Source organism: Bos indicus x Bos taurus, chromosome 19 (assembly GCF_003369695.1).
Source record: "Bos indicus x Bos taurus breed Angus x Brahman F1 hybrid chromosome 19, Bos_hybrid_MaternalHap_v2.0, whole genome shotgun sequence".
Classification (NCBI taxonomy): Eukaryota; Metazoa; Chordata; class Mammalia; order Artiodactyla; family Bovidae; genus Bos; species Bos indicus x Bos taurus.
This window is the reverse complement of record NC_040094.1, coordinates 16130290-16153506: the sequence shown is the minus strand read 5'-3', so window position 1 is coordinate 16153506 and position 23217 is coordinate 16130290. Positions and strand designations below refer to the sequence as shown.

Here is a 23217-nt window from a genome sequence, read left to right as displayed (position 1 = left end):
GCGGCTGCGGGAGGGCGGGGCCTGAGCCTCTGCGCCTGCGTGCTGCAGCCAGCTCGAGGACCCGGATTTAAAGAGACAGGCGCGACAACCGTCTTGGCTGCGCGCGGCATGTGGGCGCCTGGTCCGAGGCCTGAGGTGGCGCCGGAGCCGGGAAGGCAGGTGAGGAGGCGGCGCGGTGGAGCCGGCCTTCGGGAAAGGGGGGCGGCCGGAGTGCGGGGCTCGGCGCGGCCCGGGAGCCAGCCCCCTGGTCTCCTCCCCCGCCCGCCGGCTCGCAGAGCCCCGGGGCACACCCTCCGTGACGTGGCGGCCCCCCGGGAGCCCGCGGGGGTTGGCTCCCGGGACCCCCGCGGCCCCACGCCGGGGAGGCAGGGCGCCCCAGCGGGGCTCCTCTGGCCGGGTCCGCCCAGCCGCCGCCCGAGTCGGTGCGCTGCGGGCGGAGCTCGGGAGTCTTTCTCTTCCCGCCGCGTCCCCTTGAGCCCAGCCCGGGGCTGTGCTCTGGACGCCCCTCCGGCTGGCGTCGAGGGCCTCGCCGCCTCCCGCCCTCCCCGCGGCCCCGGCGGGGAGCCGGTGCCCCCTCCCGAAAGGGGAGGCCCCTCCGGGAGCAGCGGCCGCGGGGCTCTCACTTCCCGGCCCGGCTGCGTTCGAGCCTCAACGGTTTCCCTTCTTGGCTCCCTTTGAGGAAATGCTGAGTGGCGGCCGCGGGGGGCCTGTGAGCCAGGCAGGGTTCCCCAAACGGCTCCGTGCCTCCTGGTGGCCCAGCGCCTCCCAGACCCTGCGGAGGGGAGGGCGCGGCTAGGTGCCCTCCCCCCGGCTCCTGGAGTCCTGGAGGCGGCTTTTCATAAATCGCTTTGCAGGAAGGTGGTGGACCCTAATGTTTTTTGTTTTTTTTTTCTTGAGCGCCTCTTACGGGCCTGCTCTACTTTCACATACTCTGTGGTTCAGCATCTAGGGGTTACAGAGCCCTTTGTGAAGTTTCTTGAAAATGTTGACTGTTTCTCCCCCAAAACGTACAAGGCTGAATGCGCACCTTTTGTATACATTTGCAAGGGAGTTCAGAGCCCTACCCCCCACTCCCATTCGCCCATCCACGGACCCAGTGTCATTTTCCCCCTTCCCTTGAGGTAGATGTTTTCCTTGTCTTAGGAATAAGGAAGCGGACTCGGGGAAGTTAAGGGAAATTCTCAAAAGATAACATAGTCCCAGAACTGCACGGTCACACTTGGTGCTCGCGTCTCTGATTCCCATTTACCTGCTGTTCTCTGCATCACGTCTCACTTCAGCAAGTAAAGCCTGCTTTTCGTTATCACCCGCAAGCAATTTGACGACAAAGCCGGGTGCAGGCTGAAAATAACTCCCAGTCTGTTGAAAGTTGGAACTGGGAGGATACTTTAGAAAATAAGGATAAAAGAAAGTGGGGGGATACTATGTGGATATGGTCCTTGTTTCCATGTGAATTGATTGAGCTCCTTTGATTCTTGCTGTCCAGTTACTTCAGCATTTCCAGATTGAAGTTGCAGAGTTATAACCCGGCTAATTGCACACAGGGAACCTTTGCTTAAAGGATAATCGCTTCATTGACTATATAAGGGTTTTATTCTTAGAATGACAACTCTCTGAGTTAGGTACTATTATTGTCCACATTTTACAGTTGAGGAAATTGAGGAACTGAGAGATTAAGGAAATTACCAAGGTCTTCTGGCCAGTGAGCTAGGATTTGAAACCATGGGGTTAGGTTTTAGGCTCCATTTAATTGCCTCTCAAGATAGGGCTTCTGATTAAATCCCAAATCTATATAGTGGCTTAATTATTTTCTGAGGATAACAGATACTTTATATTTCACATTAAAGACTTCTTGAAAATAATGTCTTTTTTTTTTTTTTTTTTTAAGCTGCACCACTTGGCTTTTGAGATCTCAGTTCCTCCTCCAGGGTTTGAACCCTGACCATGGCAGTAAAAGGACTGAGTCCTAACCACTAGGCTACCAGGGAACTCCCAATGTAATTTTTCTTGATGATTAAAAAGAAACTTTAGAATCTTATTATGCTAAAGGGACACGACTGAGCGACTGAACTGAACTGAACTGAATGCTAAAGGGTCACCATCCATTTTAAGGCTTAGGGTTTACTGGTGGCCTGAGAAAGGGTTTTATGTTACTTGAATTTTTTCGATTGTGATTTACTAGGTGGGTCGCCGTCTATGGGGTCACACAGAGTCGTGCACGACTGAAGCGACTTAGCGCAGCAGCAGCAGATATACATTAAATAATATCTAAATGTTCAATTAGGTAATTGAACATCCTGTTGCAGACTGAATTTTCCTGTACTGGAATTGTTCATCCTGTAGGCAATAAATCTTTCATACCTGGTCTTCCCTGGTGGTCCTGTGGTTAAGACTCCGAGCTTCGACTGCAGGAGGCGCCAGTACGATTTCTGTTCAGGGATCAGACAGCAGCCAAAAAAAAAATCCTTCATACTTTAGGAAATGTTTGGTTGATCAGCATGGATTATTGTGTTAGGATGTCAGCCTTTGAGGAAATTAGAAGCTCCTCTGTAACTCACTTTTCTGCCTCTCCCCCTTCTGTGCAGCTGTATGACTTTGGCTTTTAAGATCCTCTTCCCACCAACTCTCCGTGTACTCAGGAAAAAAGAACTGTGCCTATTCCGAGAACATCGCCGGCCTGACATAAGACACTTTGGCCGGTGGTCAGAGACAGTTTTTTGTGGACACCACCTCCTCCAGAGAAGAAAGCCTGTTCCGTCCTTCCAGGAAAGCAACCTAAAACCACGTGCCACCTGCCTTGTTTACTTGCCAGGGTCGCATGTGGGACTCTGTAGTGGCCCCTGTGAGATGGCAGAGCAACGCTTCTGTGTGGACTACGCCAAGCGTGGCACGGCTGGCTGCAAAAAATGCAAGGAAAAGATTGTCAAGGGCGTATGCCGAATCGGCAAAGTGGTGCCCAATCCCTTTTCAGAGTCGGGGGGCGATATGAAAGAGTGGTACCACATTAAATGCATGTTTGAGAAACTGGAGCGGGCCCGGGCCACCACAAAAAAAATTGAGGACCTCACCGAGCTGGAAGGCTGGGAAGAGCTGGAAGAGAACGAGAAAGAGCAGATAAGTCAGCACATTGCAGGTGGGCTGGAGAATACTGCTTTCTCATCTTACTGGCTCTGAGAGGCCACGAGATGAGAGTAGAGCTCAATTTCTTTCATCCTATCTTTAAGTTTATTGTTCAGAAATAACTTCAAACTCAGGAATGTTGCAAGAATAAAAATAGTACATAGTACAAAGAATGCTCATGTTCACCTTTTTTTTTTTTTTTTTCTGGCTGTGCTGTGAGGCTTGTGGGATTTTAGTTCTCTGACCAGGGATTAAACCCAGGTCCTCAGCAGTGAGAGTGCAGAGTTCTAACCCCTGGACCTCCAGGGAATTCCCTCAGATTTACCTGTTAACATTTTGCTCTCTGCTTGATCATTTGTGTTCATGTTTGTGCTCACTCTTTCGCTCTCTTTGTTACTCTCTCCTTCCACACAGGTGACTTTTTTTCCCCCAGAACCATTTGGGCATGCATCATGGTCCTTTGCCTTTAAATACTTCAATGTGTATATCTTAAGAATAGGATATCATGACTGTAATACAGCTATCAACCAGTAAATTTATCTTTGATATAATGCTTTAATCTACCGTCTGTATTCTAGTTTTGTCAGTTGATCAGATAATTTATAATTTTCCTCTCCCTTCAGTATGGAATCCTGATACAAAATCAGGTATTGCACTAAGTTGTCGAGTCTGGCCTCCTTTAATCTGGAACATCTCTGAGGTCTTTGTTTTCTTTTATGACATTGACATTTTTGAAGAAAAGAGTACCTACACTACTCCCTTTTCTCTCTCAACTTATTTTCTGTATGGACTCAGATTGCTACTTTTTCCTGGTGGCTTATCATTGTCCTGTACTTTATTAATTTGGTGCTAAATTGTCCCATATTTGGTCAGTTGGGAACCCCTTTGAGCTAGTTTTTGTCCTTGATGTCCAGATCACTTTTTAAAAATTGTTTTAAAGTACCCCCTTGCTTTCTGGCCTAACAGTATGCTCACTCTTAGGATTACCTATCTCAGCCGTGAAATCAGCCGTTTCTCTGAAGAGTCCTTGTTCCTGTTAGTGGGGGAAATGACATTAGAGACAAAAATGTTGACGCTCTGTGCCCTGGGTGCATGAGATATCCTTGCTTCTGGGCCCTTTGAGCAGACAGAACTGGGAAATACGTGTTTGTATATACACAAAAACATATATGTGCACATACATGTGTATTCCAATGTATGCATATTTTAGAAATCTGACACTGATAAATCCAATTAGTCCTTTCTGACCTTCAGTGTCTTTGTAATATGTCTTCAGTTTAGTTCTAGTCAGTATAGGGGGACTAAAATGGACCTCTGTCCTTTTTCTTTGAGAGGAAAATGACTTCAGGGAGAAAACTAATACATTTTTTTTTCCAGCCTCCCTCCCACCCTGCCCAGCCTTAGCCATTGGCTTCACCCTTTATTACTTCCGGACCCAGCTCATTCAGAGGAAGAAAAATACGAGGGAGAGTTAAACTGTCACACAGCTCAAGTACTCAGCAGCTGCAGGTTTTCCTGCACATACCAGATCAACATGCTCTGTTTATCCAACTTCATTTTACTTTCTTGTTTATCTTTAAATTGGGGCTAATTCCATAAGCTGAGGTCCTCACATTTTATCTGTTGACACATGATTTCTGACTTCCTCTGAATAATCTGAAGGTTATATGTGAGATAGGGGTGGAGAGTATTGATGAATATTTAAGTTACTAATAAAAGTAAAGAATAACTGGGTCTTTTGTCCCTAGAACACCTTCTCCCCAATACCCTAATACCTGTTACTTCCAGTCAAGACGACCAGCCAGCCAGCAGTCACCTTTCAATTAATACCATGGTAGTAACTTACCTAGCCAGGCTGTGAGAGCAATTGATAGAGTCTTTGAAAGCTTTCTCAGGGATTTTTCACTGAAAGATATTTTCCCTTCTTTTGGGGTCCTGCAGATCTGTCTTCCAAGGCAACAAGCACACCAAAGAAGAAAGCTGTTGTCCAGGCTAAGTTGACAGCCACTGGCCAGGTCGCATCTCCAGTGAAAGGTGCCTCATTTGTCACCAATTCCAATCCCCGGAAGTTTTCTGGCTTTTCAGGTAAGATAGGTTAGGGCTACGTGAGCTGTTGCAGTCCTTTTAATTAGGTATCCCGGGAGACCAAAATTTGGTACTCTGGTTAAGAGTGACCATTCTGTGCCATCTAGCCTGCTTAATACAGTTGACTATTAAACACCACGGGCGTTAGGGGCTCCAAATCCCCTGCGCAGTTGAAATTCTTTATCCGAGGTTCCACTTTCTGCATGGTTCCACCATACCCTCAGTTCTGCATCCCTGGATTCAATCAATTGCGGATTGTATAGTACTTATTTGCTATTGAAAAACTGTGTGTGTAAGTGGACCCATGCAGTTCAAACCCATGTTTTTCAAGAGTCAACTGTAATTTGCTTTCATCTGAGCAGAGAGGTAATGGCCAGCTAATTCTCAGCAACCCACATGTATAGCATTTCTTTGTATATTTTAATCTCTGTTGCAGCAAAAAGATGTTTGTTCTTTCAAGACTTTTTTCCCCTTGAAGTAGCTTACATGGATCAGACATTATTACAACCTGCTGTTTACTTCCTTGTTTGGGGTTTTGTTTTTGTTTTTTTTTTAACATTCTTTTACTTATTTGGCTGCGCCAGGTCTTAGTGTGGCACACGGGCTCGTTCCTCTTTGCTGTGGAATGCAGCATCTTTAGTTTTGGCATTTGAACTCCTGGTTGTAGCCTGTGGGATCCAGTTCCCTGACCAGGGATCAAACCTCAGCCCCCTGCATTGGGAGCATGGAGTCTTAGCCACTGGACCACCAGAGAAGTCCCATCTTTGCTTTTTGATAATGGAAGAATCGTGAGGAATTGCATCCCTCCACTCGCCCAAATCGGAGATGAAAGTAGAGGAGCGAGATGTCCTGCATGTCCTTGTGTAGCAGACGGTGTTGGGCTGGGGCTTTTGCCTGTGTGGTTCCATTTGTTCTTCATTTAACGTTGGGGAGTACTTTTATTAGGCCCATTTTATGAATGAGGAGACCAGTGCTCAGCATCACTATGGAGTTTCTAATAGTTACACTGAAGTCTGTTTAACTTCAATACCTGTGCTTTTTTACCCTCCACCTTGTTACCTGTTTTATTTGGACACATTCTTTTGACTGCCTCAGCTAAAGAAAATAAAGTCAAAACTCAGGAGCTCAGAAGTTGTGTGAGGAGATTGCTCTGTATGAGTAAAAAAAGCCCGGACTTGAGGTCAGAAGACCTGGGTCCTGGTCTGAGCCTCTGTGGCGTCATCTGTGAAGTGGGAATGGCAGCACCTGCCTTGTGGACCCCACGGTGTCTCACAAGAATAAAGAAGAGAAAGTTGCAAAAACAGTGTCTGACTCTACGATTTTTTATCATTTTTAAACTCTGAGGTTTCCTTGGTTTTTGCCTAGTGGTCAGCCAAAGATAGAAATATGGAAGAGTTCAGGTGTATTTCTGGAATAGCCTGGTTCTCAGGAGGGAATTTCAGGGAGGGCGGGTGTTCTATTTCTTCCAAGCTGCTGAACAGTGACACGTTGGAGATTTTGTCCCTCAAAGTCCTCTTTAAATGCCAGGTCAGAGATGAGGATAGATTTCTAATTTACAAACCCCAGGCAAGAAGACACTTATATCAGCAGACAGCGTGGTAATGGCTGTCTGCTGCAAGCTTTCAGGGTGAAATTTACTTTGTAAATGGTCACAAGGAGGTAACAGGCTCACTTGTTTGGGTGTCTGGAGAAAAGTCCCCCTTGTTGCTTACCTTTTTTCAAGCTTTTATTTATGTATTTGTCTGTGTTGGTCTTAGTTGCAGCCTGTGGGATCTAGTTCCATGGCCAGGGATCAAACCTGGGCCCCTGCACTGGGAACACGGAGTCTTGGCCACAGGACCACCAGGGAAGTTCCAAATCTAGAACTTTCCGTTGTTGTTGTTAGTCGCTCCATCGTGTCTTAACTCTTTGTGACCCCATGGACTGTAGCCTGCTGGGTTCCTCTGTCCACAGGGATTTCCAGATAAGAATGCTGAGCGGGTTGCCATTTCCTTCTCCAGGGAGTCCCTTCTGACCCAGGGGTTGAACCCAGGTCTCCTGCAAGTCTCCTGCATTGCAGGCAGATTCCTTACCACTGAGCCACAGGGGAAGCCTCCTTTTGTTTTTATAAGAAGAGAGAAGAAAAAGTGGTGATGGGGGTGATGGGGAGGGGCAGGGGGCTAGTGGTGAGCGACTGGGAATGCTTCTCTCCTCAGGCCTTGGTCTCCTCACCAATAAGAAGAGGTTGAACTAGATCATCTTTAAGGTTTCTTCCAGTTCCAACAATCTGCAGTAGCAGTAGTTTCAGAGTAACTAAGGCGTCCCTTGATTTCTTTTTCCTTCCTGATTCCACCTTTTCTGGGTTCAGCTTTACAATTGTTCTGAAATCATCCTGACCACTCTTGGCTTGAAAATGGCCCTTGTTCTTCAGTCAGCACTCATGTAAGAAATACACATCAGCTGGTCCTTTGCTTCAGTGTGAGGCGGTTGTTTCTTTACTCTTAATAGCTGGGAGATTTGAGGAAATCACTTGACCTCTGTTTTTTCACCCACAAAATAGTCCAATGATATCTGCTCCCAAAGGGCTCTGTGGGGAGATTAAGTGAAGCTACACATAGAGAACAGCAGAGTGCCTGTGAGTTTCTCCTGCTTCCTTTTCAGCAAGGCAAAACGAATCATCTCCCTTTTTGTCTCTCCCACAGCCAAGCCCAACAACTCTGGGGAAGCCCACTCCAGCCCTACCCCTAAGACCCCTAAGACAAGTCTGTCCTCAAGCAAATGTGACCCGAAACACAAGGATTGTCTGCTGCGTGAGTTTCGGAAGTTGTGTGCCATGGTGGCTGAAAATCCTAGCTACAACACGAAAACCCAGATCATCCAGGACTTCCTTCAGAAAGGCTCAGCAGGAGGTGGGCCTCGAGCATCCTGGATGGGCTTCTCTCGAGAGCTCAGAGTCATGGCCAGCTTTATGGGCACGTGAACTGACAGTTGCACAGGCCTTGTGCTTGGTTTAATGCTCTGCTATATTGCTGTCTTGAAATTCACTGTGTAGCCAGATCTGTTCCAAACACACGGGCATCTTTCTTCCTTCCTTACTCTGCCCCCTAGGAGGCCAGAAGAACCTATCCCATTCGACCAAATGGAAAATTCACTCTCCTGTTTGATTTGGGTTTTGTGAGACACTTGCACAGCTTGGAATATAATCTCCCAACTGTGTTCTTTTTCATTCGTCTAAAAAATGATCATTGAACATCTGTGATGTGCCCATCACTGGGAACACAACAGTGAAAGTCATGGCTCTGCCCTGCAGGAGTTCATCCAGGGGCTACGGGGAGGCAGACACACAGACCCCCAGCTGCCGAATGCCACGGCCTCTGCTGCCGTGGTGAAACGCACACCCTCCCCTGAGGGCCTGTGCATCGAGGCCAGCAATGCAGACATCTCTTTTGGTTCTTTGAGTTTATGTATTTATTTGTTTAAGCTCCATGTCTCAAGAAAGGTTTCTTCTGTCTCCTCCAGATGGTTTCCACGGTGATGTGTACCTAACAGTGAAGCTGCTGCTGCCGGGTGTTATTAAGAGTGTTTACAACTTGAATGATAAGCAGATTGTGAAGCTTTTCAGCCGCATTTTTAACTGCAACTCAGATGACATGACACGAGACCTAGAGCAGGTCAGAGAAAGGGGAGGGTAGGTGGATTCCAAGTGGGGTTCTGCGGAGCCAGTCACCTGCACTCTTTTTTTTCCTGGGAGAGCACATACTGTTTCAGAAAACTGAAACCCACTTGAGCAAGCTTTCATTATGAGAGGAGTTGAATGGGAGGCTACAGCTGTTCGTTTCACCAGGTTCTGAAGACTGGACTTAGATTACTGCTGAGCCTGAGAGAAAGACCTAGACTTCGAGGGTGGACCTTCGACTTCCCACTCTCTCTCCAGGGGCTCTTGTTCTAGGCCTTTATTTGGCCTTCCCATGTGGCATGTATTAATAGGGTCTTAGTTCCCTAAAAGGGATCGAGCCTGTGACCCCTGTGTTGGAAGCGCAGCGTCTTAGCCACTAGCAGGGAGTTCCCTCTGGGCCCTGTTTTTTCCTTGCTTTTTTTCCCCTTATAACTTGGGCTTGCCATTCAGTTTTGGTTTGTTCATGACTCCAGCCTTGACATCTAGAAAGTTGCTGTCCAAACACCCCCGTAATCTGATGACTGTGTCTGTCTCGTAGTTCAGATTCTAACAGGACTCACATTGGCTTGACCCTGCATTAGTTCTTACATCACTTCTCAGCTGAGGCAGGCGGCCAGATCCTGTGGTGGATGGAGGTGCTCTTTCCAGGAGCTGTGGGTGGGATACATTCTCTAAACAGTGAAGTTGATATTTGTGAGTTTCGGACAGGAGCGGTGATTGAAATCTCTAATTCACCTGTAGTCATGAGGGCTTGGGGGTTATATACGGCCACTTTGGGGTTGCTGCATGGTATTTTGGTTTTTGGAGACAGGGTGACGTGTCAGAGACAATCAGAGTCTTCTTTGAGCAGAGCAAGTCTTTCCCTCCAGCTGCCAAGAGCCTCCTTACCATCCAGGAGGTGGACGAATTCCTCCTGCGGCTCTCCAAGCTCACCAAGGAGGATGAGCAGCAACAGGCCCTGCAGGATATCGCCTCCAGGTGGGGCACTGCCCACTGGGGATGGGCCTGGGGAGACAGAATCACTAGGAGGGAAGGTGTGGGAGTCCAGAACTTTGTCAGTTGCATGTGCCTCATCCCTCTAGGTGTACAGCCAATGACCTTAAGTGCATCATCAGGCTGATCAAGCATGACCTGAAGATGAACTCAGGGGCAAAACACGTGTAAGTACCAAGTCCTCGATGGTGGAAGCTGCCCACTCCCTGTGTTGTCAGCTGGTGTCGGAGACTTGGAAGCCCCGATTTGGGTTTGAGTCCTGATTCTGCCGCCGTCCTTCCTGTGGGACCCGTCAGTTGACCTAGCTCAGCCTCCATTTTCTCATGTTAAAGGGAGATAATAGTACCCTTTTCACAGAGTTGTTAGAATCAAACACAGGGAATATGTCCAATAAGTATGAGTTGCTCGCCCACGCCAGTCCCCTCTTTGGTCGGGCAGCATCCAGGTAGCATGGTATCTCAAAAGAGCTGAGTTTTCCAAGATCTTTTTCTCCTGTGACAGTCTTTAGACAATAGGACATAACTGCTTCCCCATATATTGGGATTCATGGGGTCCCAATATATGGGGAAGCGGTTATGTCCTGTTGTTGCTGGACATGATACGTTGCAGCATATTGCTGCTATCTAGAGCAGTAAGGTCAAGAACAGTGGTGTTTGTTTCCTTGCCCCTGTCGGCCTCGGCAGGCTAGATGCGCTAGACCCCAATGCCTATGAAGCCTTCAAAGCCTCACGCAACCTGCAGGATGTGGTGGAGCGGGTCCTCCGCAACGAGCAGGAGGTGGAGAAGGAGCCAGGCCAGAGACGAGCTCTGAGTGTCCAGGCCTCTCTGATGACCCCAGTGCAGCCCATGCTGGTAAGGACGTTGCTCTTGCCCTGCTTTCTGCTCCTGTGTGAGGTTACTACCCTTCCCTGTGAGATCTGAGAGGGTATGATAGTGAAGGCCCCGCAAGAAAGATGGCTGGAAGATTTGGGGGAAGGAAAAGTAGAGTTGCAGGGGGTGTTTCTCCTGGGGGAGTCTGGCAGAGGGGGAGATAGTGTGAGCAGTGGAAAAACCTGAGAACTCAGCCATCTCTGCCCTCAGCCAGCTGTGGAATCTTAGGTGAGGTCCTTAGTCTCTCTTGATCCTTTTTTCTTACGTGAATGGTGTCTGAAGTGTCTACCCTGAGCAGTTCATCTGTCATCTTTCCTGAAGTCAGGGATGTGTGCAGTAACTCCTGAGTCTCTGTGACATGCCCCAAAGTAGCTCTGAGAGTTGGTAACATAGCCAGCCTTCATGTGAGGGGGTACTTTGGCTCTCCTTTTTTTTCTGGAATGAGAAGAAGCTTAAGGAATGAAGACCAGCTCTCCTTGGGCCTCTGCTTGTTTCATGATAAATGGGATTTCCTTTCTGGCGTGGGTTTTCCTGTGCAATAGGACAGTCCCCGCCTGCCGCTGTGCCTGCTCTGAGAGCCTTTGTATTCTTTCAGTGGGGTACACTGCTTTCTATGAAACAGCCTTGTGGTGTTTTCCTGAAGTCCTAGTCTAGGGTTCTGTGTTGGGATAGCCAGCACCAAAATAGTAAGATCTCCACTTGAAGGACAGGACCAGTCACCTCCATTAGTAGACTTTCTGATTTTTATAAGAATTTTTTTGGAATCTGTTCCACAGTCTCATTTGATGCATGGCATAACTTATACTGGGCTTCCCTGGTGGCTCAGTGGTAAAGAAGCCACCTTCCAATGCAGGAGACGCAGGTTTGATCCCTGGGTCGGGAAGATCCCCTGGAGAAGGAATTGGCAACCTACTCCAGTATTCTTGCCTGGGAAACACCATGGGCAGAGGAGCCTGGCGGGCTACAGTCCATGGGGTCAAAGAGTCAGATACAACTTAGTGACTAAACAGCAACAATCGGTTACACGGCTTCCTGGTTACCACCCAGGCTTTGGAGTTGGGTCTAGATTCACATCTCATTCCTGCCCTTCACTAGCTGTATCAAAGAAAGTGGGCACATAACCTCTGTGAATTTCCGTTTTCTCATTCATCAAGTGAAAACAATATATCAGAATAGGACGCTGCCCAGCCTTTTCACTCCCTCCTGCCCTGAGGGTGCACTCTGGCTGAGGGGCCCCGGGCTTCGTGCTGTCCCTGCCGAGCCACCTCTCTGGGAAGAGCACCTTAAGTCTCCAGGCTTGTCTCCCCCTCCCCTGCCCCCAAGGCTGAGGCCTGCAAGTCCATCGAGTATGCCATGAAGAAGTGTCCAAACGGCATGTTCTCTGAGATCAAGTATGACGGGGAGCGAGTCCAGGTGCATAAGAAGGGGGACCACTTCAGCTACTTCAGCCGCAGTCTCAAGCCCGTCCTGCCACACAAGGTACGGAGCCCTTCCTTTCTGCCAGGACTCTTCTACCTGTCTCTAAGGATCTCAAAGCCTGTGTTCCGTTGCCATTTCAGCTCTAGTGCAAAATAGAATCTGTTTTGTATTTGTTGAATAGAAGAATGTATTGATTTATTCATTTTTGGAATCTTCCAATAATGTGGGGCTGCTCAGGAGGAACAGCCCGAGAGCGTAGCTGGGGGTCAGCCATTGTGGAGCCTAGGGGCAGTGACACCAGGACACCGAGTTTAGCTGGTGCCTGTTGTCTGCCTTTCTAGGTCCTGTGTGCTCCCCCTGAGCTATGTCGTGGCTCGGGTACAAAGAACTGTTAGGCAGTCAGTCATTAATGTATTCAACTTTTTTTTTTTTTTTTAATGTTGTGTCTGCGCCACACAGCATGCAGTATGTTAGTTCCCCCACCAGGGAGCAAGCCTGTGCGCCCTGCAGTGGGAGCACAGTCTTGTCCACTGGACCACCAGGGAAGTCCCCTGTTCAACAGATGTTTATCAAGGGTTTATACCAGGCACTGTCGAAGGTAGTGGGCATCCAGCATTTAATGAAAAATTTCAAAAAAGGACGGAAGTTCTGTGCCTCCAGGGGCTTACATTCAGACGTAAACACAGTCCCATGGGGGCTTCTGAGACCCCGGCTTCTGCCCTTAATCAGGGGGCATTCAGAACCTCGCCCCTCAGCCCTTCTCAGCTCCCGGGGCTTCTGGGAGCCCTTGGGGGTTGTCCAGGGAAAAGCAGTGGGGACAGCTGGCTCGGGTAGCTGGGGCATGGGTAGCCCTCCTGTCCCTGCTCCCCCTTCTGTCTGCTCAGAGTCCCGGGGGAGGGGACGCTCACACCCTTGCCCAGCCTTGCCTGCCTGGGCAATCAGGCAAGGCCGTCAGTTTTGAGTGTTTCTGAGAGCTGAGCAGGACCTCTTTGCGAGCATTAGTGAAGACCCTCCTCATTTTTTTCACTGCTCCTAAGGGAGTCCATTTCTCTCTTTCCCTCCTTTTCCCACTAGTCTGTTCTCCTGCACGAATCCCGCCTGCCCACCTTCCCTCCCTCTGTTCCATGTTTGTCTGCCTCCCTTCTTCCCCTCATTTTCACCTTCAATCTTTTCCTTTTTCCTGCAAATTCTCTGCAGCCAATAGAAACTGACCCCGAGGTGAGCTGACCTCTTCCAGGGTCTGGGCCGAGGTCCTGAAACAGCTGATTGTTCCTGTCTGGCCAGCTGCCAAGACCTAAGTCTGTTTGCACATCAGCCAGGCTGGCATGTGTTGTGTTCCGTGTTCCCTCGGGGCCCAGCTTTAGCTCTCTGTGTCCTGGCTCCCTCTGAGTGACCCTTCTGCCTCCAGGTGGCCCACTTTAAGGACTTCATCCCCCGGGCTTTCCCTGGGGGCCACAGCATGATCTTGGACTCTGAGGTGCTCCTGATCGACAACAGGACAGGCAAACCACTGCCCTTTGGGACCCTGGGAGTGCACAAGGTACTGGTTCAGGCCCAGTGAGCAAGAGTGAGTGTGTGCGTGAGTGTGCCTTCAGTCCAGACACAGAGGGCTGTGTCGCTGACTTAGGGTCAAGCTTCATCTTTGGATTGGTACTGACTTTAGCCCTAAGTTTGGGTATGTTTTGTTTTTGTGTTTTGCATAAGAAGAGCTTATAGTGGCACCTGGCTTATAACTGGGTCAGTCTCCACTTAGGATGTGTCTGCCAAGTGCCCTTGTGGCCCAGGGGCTTCACAGCACAAACACGCGTTATGTACCACACACTTCAGAGGGTCTGTGAAAGTGGACTGCTTCTCCCGTGTGTCCCTCATGTACCTGCTACCTCATTTTCCCTTACAGAAAGCTGCCTTCCAGGATGCCAATGTCTGCCTGTTTGTTTTTGATTGTATCTACTTCAATGATGTCAGCTTGATGGATAGGTGAGGAGTCTATTTTTGATTCCTGGGTAGGGAGGCGGGGGCCCGAGATTGGAAAGGAGAGAGGGCAAGGAGCTGGTGCAAGTGCCTCTGGGCCCAGGAGCTGCAGTGGGAAGGAGCGAGAGGGAGCACAATCACTGCACAGCCGGCTCCCCATTCAGTGTTAGGAAGAGCCAGTATGCTGACGAGATCTTGACTCTGAAAGCTTAAGTCAGAGGAAACCCCGCCACCCGAGGCAGAATGGACTCTTGACGAGACACCGACTACGAGCACTGAAGGGTTTCCTTACCTCTTCAGAAGCGCCTCTGGGTGCATAAGGCAGATGAATTTCAGTTCAGAGGCTTTAGTCTTGGGAGAGGCTGACAACCAGAAGCTTGGGATTGTCAGGCTGTGTGGTTGGGACCACCTTCAGGATAACTCACAGTCTTGACCTCTTGAGTCCCAGAAACCATTTGGCCCCCTCCTCCCTTAGAGAGGCATCCCTGCCCCCACCCCCACCCCCGCCTCCAGCCCTGAGTGTGCAGGGGGAGACAGAACTGCCAGGGTAGGAGCTGGGGTTTGGGCTTGAGGTCCTGGGGCCTGTCCGCCTGCTGACCCAAGCACAGCCCACCTGGGGCCTGGAGTGAGACAGGGTGCAGCGAAGGAGAGTCAGGGTTATTTTTCAAACGGGACCAGGGTTTACACAGTCTGTCTGGGCTGAGGAGGTAGAGACAGGACCTATAACAATGAAGTAACTCTGTGCCGCAGCTCATACCATCAGTCTTTGGTCCCAGTGGAGCCCTGGTCACCCTGGGCGGGCAGAACTGATAGGCACGAGGGCCCGGAGCCATGGCAGACCCAGGCCTCTCAGGAAGCCAGTCCATCCTTGTCCCCTCTCCTCAGAGCTGTGGGGAACATCCTGGCCTGACCTCAGCTCTCCTGTCCCCCTCAGGCCTCTGTGTGAGCGGCGGAAGCTTCTTCATGACAACATGGTGGAGATTCCCAACCGGATCATGTTCTCAGAAATGAAACAAGTCACAGTGAGTGAGGATCCCACCCTCGGCAGTGTCCTCGTGATTTGAAAACAAAGCAGAACACCGCATGGGTCAGACGTGGTTGGGAGGATGAGTGTTAGTTATTTTCTTAAGAGGGAGGCTGCTGTGGATACGAGCCGACCTTGGAGATACTGTGGGTTTGGTTCTAGACCACCACAGTAAAGCAGTATCACAAGAAAATAAGTCACATAACTTATGAATTCCCAATGCATAGAAAAGTTACATTAACACTCCAGTCTATTAGGTGTGCAATAGCATTATGTCTAAAAAAACAACGTACATACCTTAACTAAAAATACTACTAAAAAATGCTTACCATTATCTGACATTTTGTTTAAAAAAAAAAAGGAAAATACAGTATCTGCAAGATGTGGTAAAGCAAAGCACAGTAAGCCAGGCTCTGCCGGTGTTCGTGTGCTAGTCCCCACCTGGCAGGGCAGGGCGTGAGAGGCCCTTCCCAGGCGGGCGCCAGAGTCGCCGCTGAAGCAGCTCTGGTTGGTCCCTGCTCTGCTGGCCCTTGTGTTCCTTGTATTCAAGTCAGGGTGTTTGCAGCAGGCACTTGGCTAGTGTGTGAGAAGGAACCACCTCTGCCTCGCTTCCATAGCCCTTCTCTGTTCTCACATCAGTCTCAGTGTCTCTCCTGCTCTCCCCCAGAAAGCTTCCGACTTGGTGGACATGATCAACAGGGTGATCCAAGAGGGGCTGGAAGGGCTGGTGCTGAAGGACGTGAAGGTAAGTTGGTCACATCCTTTGCTTTCTTCCGCCCTGGCCAGGACGTGGCTGTGGCAGTTTGAGGTGCTGGCGGGGGTGCCTTCGCAGGATTCTGGATGTAAAGGCTGGGTTTGTTTTTGTGTCCTGAGTGCCTTGATGGAGTGGGAGGGCACTGCGACGGATCCAGGGTGTCTTGAGAGCAGGTAAAAAAACCCACCCTTGGAGAGCCTCCATTCTCATTTGTGGTCTCTCTCTTGCTTGCTTCCCCTCAGGGTACATATGAGCCTGGAAAGCGTCATTGGCTGAAAGTGAAGAAAGACTATTTGAACGAGGGTGCCATGGCCGACACAGCTGACCTGGTGGTGCTTGGGGCCTTCTACGGGCAAGGGAGCAAAGGTCAGGGTGGCCTCTGGCCCCTGGGATGGTGCTTCTTTGAAAGGCACCACTCAAGGCATAGGCCGGCCTTTTTCCTGGCTGGACGTGCTAGCACGGCCAGTTGTGACGTCTGGAGCTCTGGCTTAGGGGCCCTGACCTTGCCCATGCTGCCTCAGGCAGGAACAGGGAGCGCTGCGGACCCAGGCAGGGAGAGGTCAGGCGAGAGTGCGCTGAGCTCACCGGCCCAAAAAGACACCAGCCACTGTTTCTCCAAGGCCTGGTGGCTTTCTCCTCAGGGAAAATCTCCATTTCCTAACGAGGGGAAGCTGGGGTCTGAGGAACTAGAAGTCGTGGCATCTTTTCCTGGGTGCCAGACGCCATTCAGCTCCTTTTAGTCCAGCATTCAGTGTGACTGTCCCGAATTCACTGAAGTTGGGACTCAAAAGGGTTAACCTCACACGGCTAGTGTGGATCCAGGTGATCTCCAGGGCTCCGACGCTGAGGCCCCGGCCCCTTCCTCCGCAGGCTGCCTCTCACAGGGCCGGCAGGTGCCCCCCCACCCTCAGCCCAGTCCCTCCTCCCCACAGGTGGCATGATGTCCATCTTCCTCATGGGCTGCTATGACCCGAGCAGCCAGAAGTGGTGCACCGTCACCAAGTGTGCAGGAGGCCACGACGACGCGACGCTCGCCCGCCTGCAGACGGAACTGGACATGGTGAAGATCAGCAAGGTGAGGGGGCCCTGGGGCCCTGGCCTCTGGACCAGCCATCATTTCTGAGACGGGCAGTGTTGTGGGGCATGGCGGGGAAGCTGTAGGTCTCGTTCGTCTGTCTCCACAGAAAAGGGCTGCTGCTTGCATAGGAGCAGTGTTAGGCCCTCAAATCCTCTGAGGACCTACCCTGTGGAAACTGGCCTGTGTGCCATCCAGGCCACAGCCTCTCTGGGCAGGGAGGATGCCAGGGGTGAGGGGCAGCCTTTTGTGATAAGTCACCTCTTCTCACAAGCCTGCAACCAAGAGCGCGTTTAAGTCCTGTTTTGGCAACAGCCCAGGACAGCATCTTTTCTCCTCTAGGATCCCAGCAAGATACCCAACTGGCTGAAAATCAATAAGATCTACTACCCTGACTTCATCGTTCCAGACCCAAAGGTATTATCCCGTGGCCGGGGGTCCTCCAGCCCCCAAAATGAGCTTGTACATACTCTACTGCCACAGAGACGTCATCTCAGCATCGCTGACAGTCCACCCCAGGATGGGGAGCCAGGGGACAGGCACAGAAAAGACCAGTCAACACTGAGGGGCATCCTCACTAGACAGGAAGGGCCTCTCCTTCCTCGAGTCGCACGCGGCCTGGCCCAGTCCTTCCTGCACTGACAGAGAGCTGAGGCCCAGGGAAGAAACAGGGCTCCCTAGGCCACACAGCATCGGCAGTGGGGCTAGAACTTGTCTCCCTGCTGTTACCCACTGCTGTTTCAGTTGTAACTGTGCTCTGTTGCTTTTAGCTGGGCTTCCAGGTGAGGCTCAGTGGTAAAGAATCTGCCTGTCAAGCAGGAGACACAGGTTCAGTCTCTGGATCAGGAAGATCCCCTGGAGGAGGAAATGGCAACCTACTCCAGTATTGTCAGGAGAATCCCATGGACAGAGGAGCCTGGCGGGCTGCAGTCTATGGGGTCACAAAGAGTCAGACGCAACTTAGCAGCTAAACAGCAGCATCAGCATTGCTTTTACCTGATGGGAAGGTGTTTTCTACTTAACCAGTGAATGACCTGACTTCTCCTGACAGAAAGCTGCCGTGTGGGAGATCACAGGGGCTGAATTCTCGAAATCTGAGGCTCACACAGCTGATGGGATCTCCATCCGATTCCCTCGCTGCACCCGAATCCGTGATGATAAGGACTGGAAGTCCGCCACGACCCTCCCCCAACTCAAGGTGCCGGCGACTGGGCTGCGCGTGTCCTGCTCCCCCCTCTCCTGGCTCTGGCACCCAGCGCACCTGACCTCCTGCGTCCTCCCCTTCTCCTTTCTCCAGCATGCTGAGAGGGGCCAGGAGGGCAGTTACTAGAAAAGGGGAGCAGCGCGGCCCCTGGAGAGAGCTCTGCCTGCATCAGGCCCCCTGGGCAGCCCTGGACCCTGTCTCTCAGCCTCCTGGGCAGGACTTGCCCCCCAGGCTTCAATCTCCACGTTGCTGAGAAGAACTGGGGAACAGAACAGTGATCTGTGCAGATTACTCCAGAAACTGGGCCAGAGCTAGAAAAGCACCGAGGAGGCCGGCTCCCTTGGCCTGCTGCGGTCCTCCTCCCCTCGTTTTCCTCAGCCCGGGCACCTAAGACACCACACAGACCGCCTGAGCCCCGAGGCTGGGAAAGGAGGGGTAACGCGACATTCTCCCCCTCTCAGGAGCTGTACCAGCTGTCCAAGGAGCGCGCGGCCTTCGCCATAACGGCCGGAGACGAGGGGAGCTCCGCCACAGGGGGCAGCAGTGGGGAGAACGAGGGCACCTCAGGGCCGGCTGTGCCTCACAAGGCCCCAAGAGCCTCCCCCAAGCAGCCTCCCACCAGCGCCAAGAAGGCTGGGGGCAAGCCGGGCGGCTGCACCAGCAGAGGTGGTAAGGAGGGAGGGGCTGGGGCACTGAGGAGTGGACAGGGACCGCATCTCCCCGCCCAGCCCTGAGGTCCTGGGACCCCCTGTCCACTGCAGCTGGCGTTGGCTGCGTTCCTGCTGTGTGTGCATCCGACGGCTAGCCGCTGATCTGCGGGTTACCCTCCTGCTCTGCACACGTGACAGGGCCCCCGAGACCCCATGGGAGCTGGGGATGAGCCGCCTCTGAGCTCAGGGCTCAGCGGACAGCCCTTCCTATCTCTCCCATGCTGATATCAGAGGGGCCTGCCCTTCTCTTAGCTCCCCTGACTTCAGGGACCATTATCACTGCTTCTGCCCTCTCGTGGTTCTCACCCTGAGCTCTCGCCTGTAGGCAACCTGCCAGCTGCAGAGCCCTCCCCTGTGAGAGCGGGAGTGAAACGGAAGGCTCCTGATGTGACCCCGTGCCAAGCCAAGGTGAGGGCGAGCGCCCCGTGTTCCCAGCCCTTTGCATTTGGACACTGCGCGATGGGCAATGTGTGGTCAGGCTGACTGCCCGCCCCCGCCCTCCAGCAGCACCCTGGCCTCGGGCAGGGCCGCAGTCCGCTGGCTCCACCCTGTGCCCTCTCGTTGCCTTGCAGAGGCGGCCAGCCAGCAAGCGGAGAGGAAGGAGAGCTGTGCCCACAGGCAGGAGATAGAGCAGCCAACAGGCTGCAGGGACCTGCCCAGCTGCCGGTCCCAAATCCCGGTTGCCATTAAAGGGGAGAAAACCCAGCCTGGGTGTGGGAGTGCAGCCGTGTGAGTTTGTGAACAGGGCCAGCCAGTGAGGAGCGGGAGAGGGCGCTGGTTCAGTTGACCGGCCTCCTCCTCTCCTCTCCTACTCCGTTGTCAGTTTGGTTTGACAACCACTATTGAGCACTTACCAAGGCCAGTAACTCGGTTCCACCCTGGAGGCACTGCTGGCTCAGAGGTAGATAGAGGTGTTGGCATCTGGTCACCACAGGGAGGCTGTGCCACCCCCGCCCCCCGCCCCGAGGCAGTCAGCGTGGAGGTCACGACACCCAGGCCCTGAACTGTCACCATGGCACCCAGAGGACCTTGCGGTCTTTCCCCTGCCTGAAGCCCTGGAGCCCATCAGTCACGAGCAGGGCTCCCGGACCCTCGGCGCGCACAAGACTGCTCGTGGGTCAGGCAGCATTACTCCGGGCCCACAGGCCCTGCCCACCAGTCCTTGGGTGGTTCCTGAGACTTGCGCTTCCCCTTTTCCAGGTCCCTCGTGGGGGACCCGTTCCCTCGCCCTTCTCTTCCTCTCAGCAAGGATGGAAAGGCATGTCGGTCTTGCATAACCTGGAGTGGCCGGAGGATGGGGGTTTTGGGTTTTTTATCTTTACTTGGCTGTACCAAATCTTAGTTGTGGCACACGGGGTCCGTCCTTGTAGCATGTGGGACCTAGTTCCCTGACCAGGGATCAAACTTGGGCCTCTTGCACTGGGAGCTCAGTCTTCGCCACTGGAGCACCCAGGGAAATCCCAGGATGGGGGTTTTAGGCGTTACCTTTTCTCCTGTAAACACTTTCCCGGTGTCCTGACCGCCAGTCTCTGTCTCTCAGCTCCTTCCCGAGCGGGGTCAGAGCCAACCGCCCCAGCCCAGCCCAGCCCTGACTGCTGTGCGTTTGCAGGTGCTGCTGGACATCTTCACTGGAGTGCGGCTCTACCTGCCGCCCTCCACGCCAGACTTCAGCCGCCTCAGACGCTACTTTGTGGCATTCGATGGGGACCTGGTACAGGAATTTGACGTGGGCTCAGCCACACATGTGCTGGGTGGCGGGGACAGGAACCCCGAGGCCCAGCAGGTCTCCCCCGAGTGGATTTGGGCGTGTATCCGGAAACGGAGGCTGGTGGCTCCTTGCTAGGACTGCCGCCTGCCCCTCCCTCGCGTGTACTCCCGGCCGCACTGCTTCGGGGCGGGCGGGTGGCCGGTTGAACCCAGGGTGGGGGCCGCTGTCTTCTCCAAGCTATGCATCTTCCAGAGCCCACCAGCCCCGCCTACTGTCTTCCAGACTGGAGTGAGTTGCTGTGTGCCACCACTGAAGTCAGGTGCCAGTTTACATAGGTCTTTCAGATAGGGTGCTGGTTTTGACCTTTTTTTTCCCTATGAAAAGCTTTTTTTAAAAAAAAAAAAAAATGGAACCCTCTCAGAGTTATCTGTGTCCTTCCCCAAACACCTCCTATAATTCTAGTGATTAAGGAATGGAGGGGAGGCTGGCTGTTAAAGTTCCCCTTCTACTTCCAGCTCCTTTTAAAGTTGTATTTAAAAGAGTATCCTCAGAAATGCTTATAGTGGGCAAAACTTGTATTCCGCCTGGCCATTTTTGCCAGGAATGAAATTGTATCTGAAAGAAAACAAAATGGATTTTTATGTCTCACTTCTCCGTGTTCTCCTATTAAACAGTGTGTGGGTCCTGTTTTGAAGGGAGGGGACCAGGAAGGAAGGACAGGGAGGTGGTGTGGGCTCCGGGGCCACGGGCTCAGGAGGAGCTGCCCCTACCCCACCTGCAAACAAGACCAAAAAGCTCTTTAGAAACCCACCTGAGGACAGATCTCCACAGCCTGCTTACAGAGAATGGCTCCTGTGCCACTTGAGGTGGATTTATTTGAATAAAGAGAAAACAATTGAGCATAGACGAGTCCAGTTCAGTAGAACTTTCTATGGCATTGGAAGAAGCGTCCTGGAAACCACTGGCTGACGGGAATCAACCACCTTCAGCTGCTGAGCATGTGAAACGTGCCGGTAACACAGCCGAGGAGCTGAACTTACATCTTCATCAGCTTCAAGTCACATGAGGCTAATGACGCTCACCGTGGACATGGCAGGTACAGACAGCTGGTTTGAAGCAAACCCTGAAACTAAACAGCTGTAACCCTAGAGGCATACAGGCCGGAAGTGCGCCTAAATCATGAAGTTGCTGAAAAGAGTAAGTGAACTGAAGGTGCAGCTGCACACATGGTGACCTGGAATTGGGAAGCCCAGGTGTGTGGTCCTGACCCTGCTTGGGAGGGTGGGCCCTGGCCTCTGCCTGCAGGGCTGCCACACACCACCACAGCCTCGCGCCCGCGCGTTACTGTGTGCACTCCGGTGTGAGTGCAGGCTGCTCACCTCAGCATCTGGTTCTGAACTGGCTTCCATCTAGTTCTAAGGGTCCATCCTGTTTTTCCTTATCGACAAGTTGCAGGCTGCTTGTCCGACCCCTGGAAGTGAGGTTGCTCTGGAGCATACCTGAGTCAAGAGGCTAAGCAGGGGCCACTGCCTACCCCCTGCCTTCCAGGGTAATCAGCTAAGGTCGCTTCAGCCTGTCTGACCTGGGTTCCCACCTGCTGCTTGCAGTGTGTGAGGAGGAAAGGAGGGGGCACCCTGACACTAGGCCAGGACATTTGGGGTTTCTGAATGGGCACCATTCAGTCTGGCTTCACTGTGGAGAATAAGACAGTTTTTATTCTGTCCTCTGGAGACAAAAGCTGCTGCTCCTCTTGAGCACTGACCTACATAAATTTTCACCCCCTCTCCAGCCTCCTCAGGCCAAGCAGCTGGACAGAGCTCTCCTCCCGGGATTTTGCCTTTGGCTTGGCTGGTCTCCAGAGGGGTGCACCCACGCAGCAGAGGGGGTCGTTTCAGTCATGAGCTCAGCCCCTCCTCACTTCGCTGGGTGTGTTACCTTCAGCTCACTGTTCAAGGTGTGGTTTCCTTCCAGTCTTTCTGATCCATGTTTCTCTTTGCTGCTGAGATTATGTATGATTTTATATCCATGTACTTCACAGACCATAAGCAACATCATCTTAAACCTCCCCAGCAGGGTGCTGGAGGCCTGCCCTCCTTTGAACCTTTGTTTACTTGCTGGTTGGCAGCAGGCAAGAGGTCACCTTGGGTGCTGAGTGGGTCAGCCTCCCAGAACAACGAGGACAAAGTGCTGTGGCTCAGCCTTGAGCCTCTACGCCCTTTTGGCAAGATTCCTTCCTTCTCCAGTCACAGGGCAGATCTGCACTCAGTCCGGCTCTCCCAAAGGCTGTGCTCTAAGGAGTCCCCTCCCCTGTGCACCTGCTCAGACAGGCATACCGACCTGCCTGGAGACACAGGGCACCCTGCCCTCGAGGCCGGGCCAACCTCTGAGCCACAGTCCAGCCAACACAGCTGTTCCCACAACTCCAGCCATCTCCCAGGGTCACCTGAAGACACCTGGGCACCCCAGCTGCCCTCAGACTCCTTCCCACCCACATCTTTAAGGTCTGCTGCTACCAGATGGCTGTCCGTGTCTGAACTCTCTTGATGCTGCTATCTGGGTTTGGTCCTTTTTCCTGCCCAGTTCCCATCCTCTTCTAGGCTTTTCCATGTCCAAGGCCACGTGACCCAAG

At 52.1% G+C, this 23217-nt stretch overlaps 1 protein-coding gene across 3 annotated transcripts; it reads left to right on the top strand.

Annotated features, from left to right (window-relative positions):
• The first annotated feature begins 45 nt into the window (after positions 1-45).
• LIG3 (DNA ligase 3) lies at positions 46-21492 on the top strand. 3 transcript variants are annotated; one of them, XM_027518845.1, is made up of 20 exons: positions 46-159; positions 2586-3133; positions 5062-5205; positions 7887-8093; positions 8704-8855; positions 9672-9838; positions 9943-10020; positions 10537-10705; positions 12047-12202; positions 13551-13682; positions 14040-14119; positions 15048-15135; positions 15805-15882; positions 16134-16257; positions 16824-16966; positions 17309-17383; positions 18018-18164; positions 18632-18839; positions 19206-19288; positions 20421-21492. In XM_027518845.1, the coding sequence occupies exons 2-20, from the start codon at positions 2590-2592 to the stop codon at positions 20721-20723; spliced, it is 3078 nt and encodes a 1025-aa protein (XP_027374646.1). In that variant the 5' UTR covers positions 46-159; positions 2586-2589; the 3' UTR covers positions 20724-21492. The 3 variants fall into 3 exon arrangements, with proteins under 3 accessions (XP_027374646.1, XP_027374649.1, XP_027374648.1); XM_027518848.1 differs by lacking the exon at positions 20421-21492 and adding an exon at positions 19453-19592; XM_027518847.1 differs by having other exon boundaries at positions 57-159; positions 20490-21236.
• The last annotated feature ends 1725 nt before the right edge of the window (positions 21493-23217 follow it).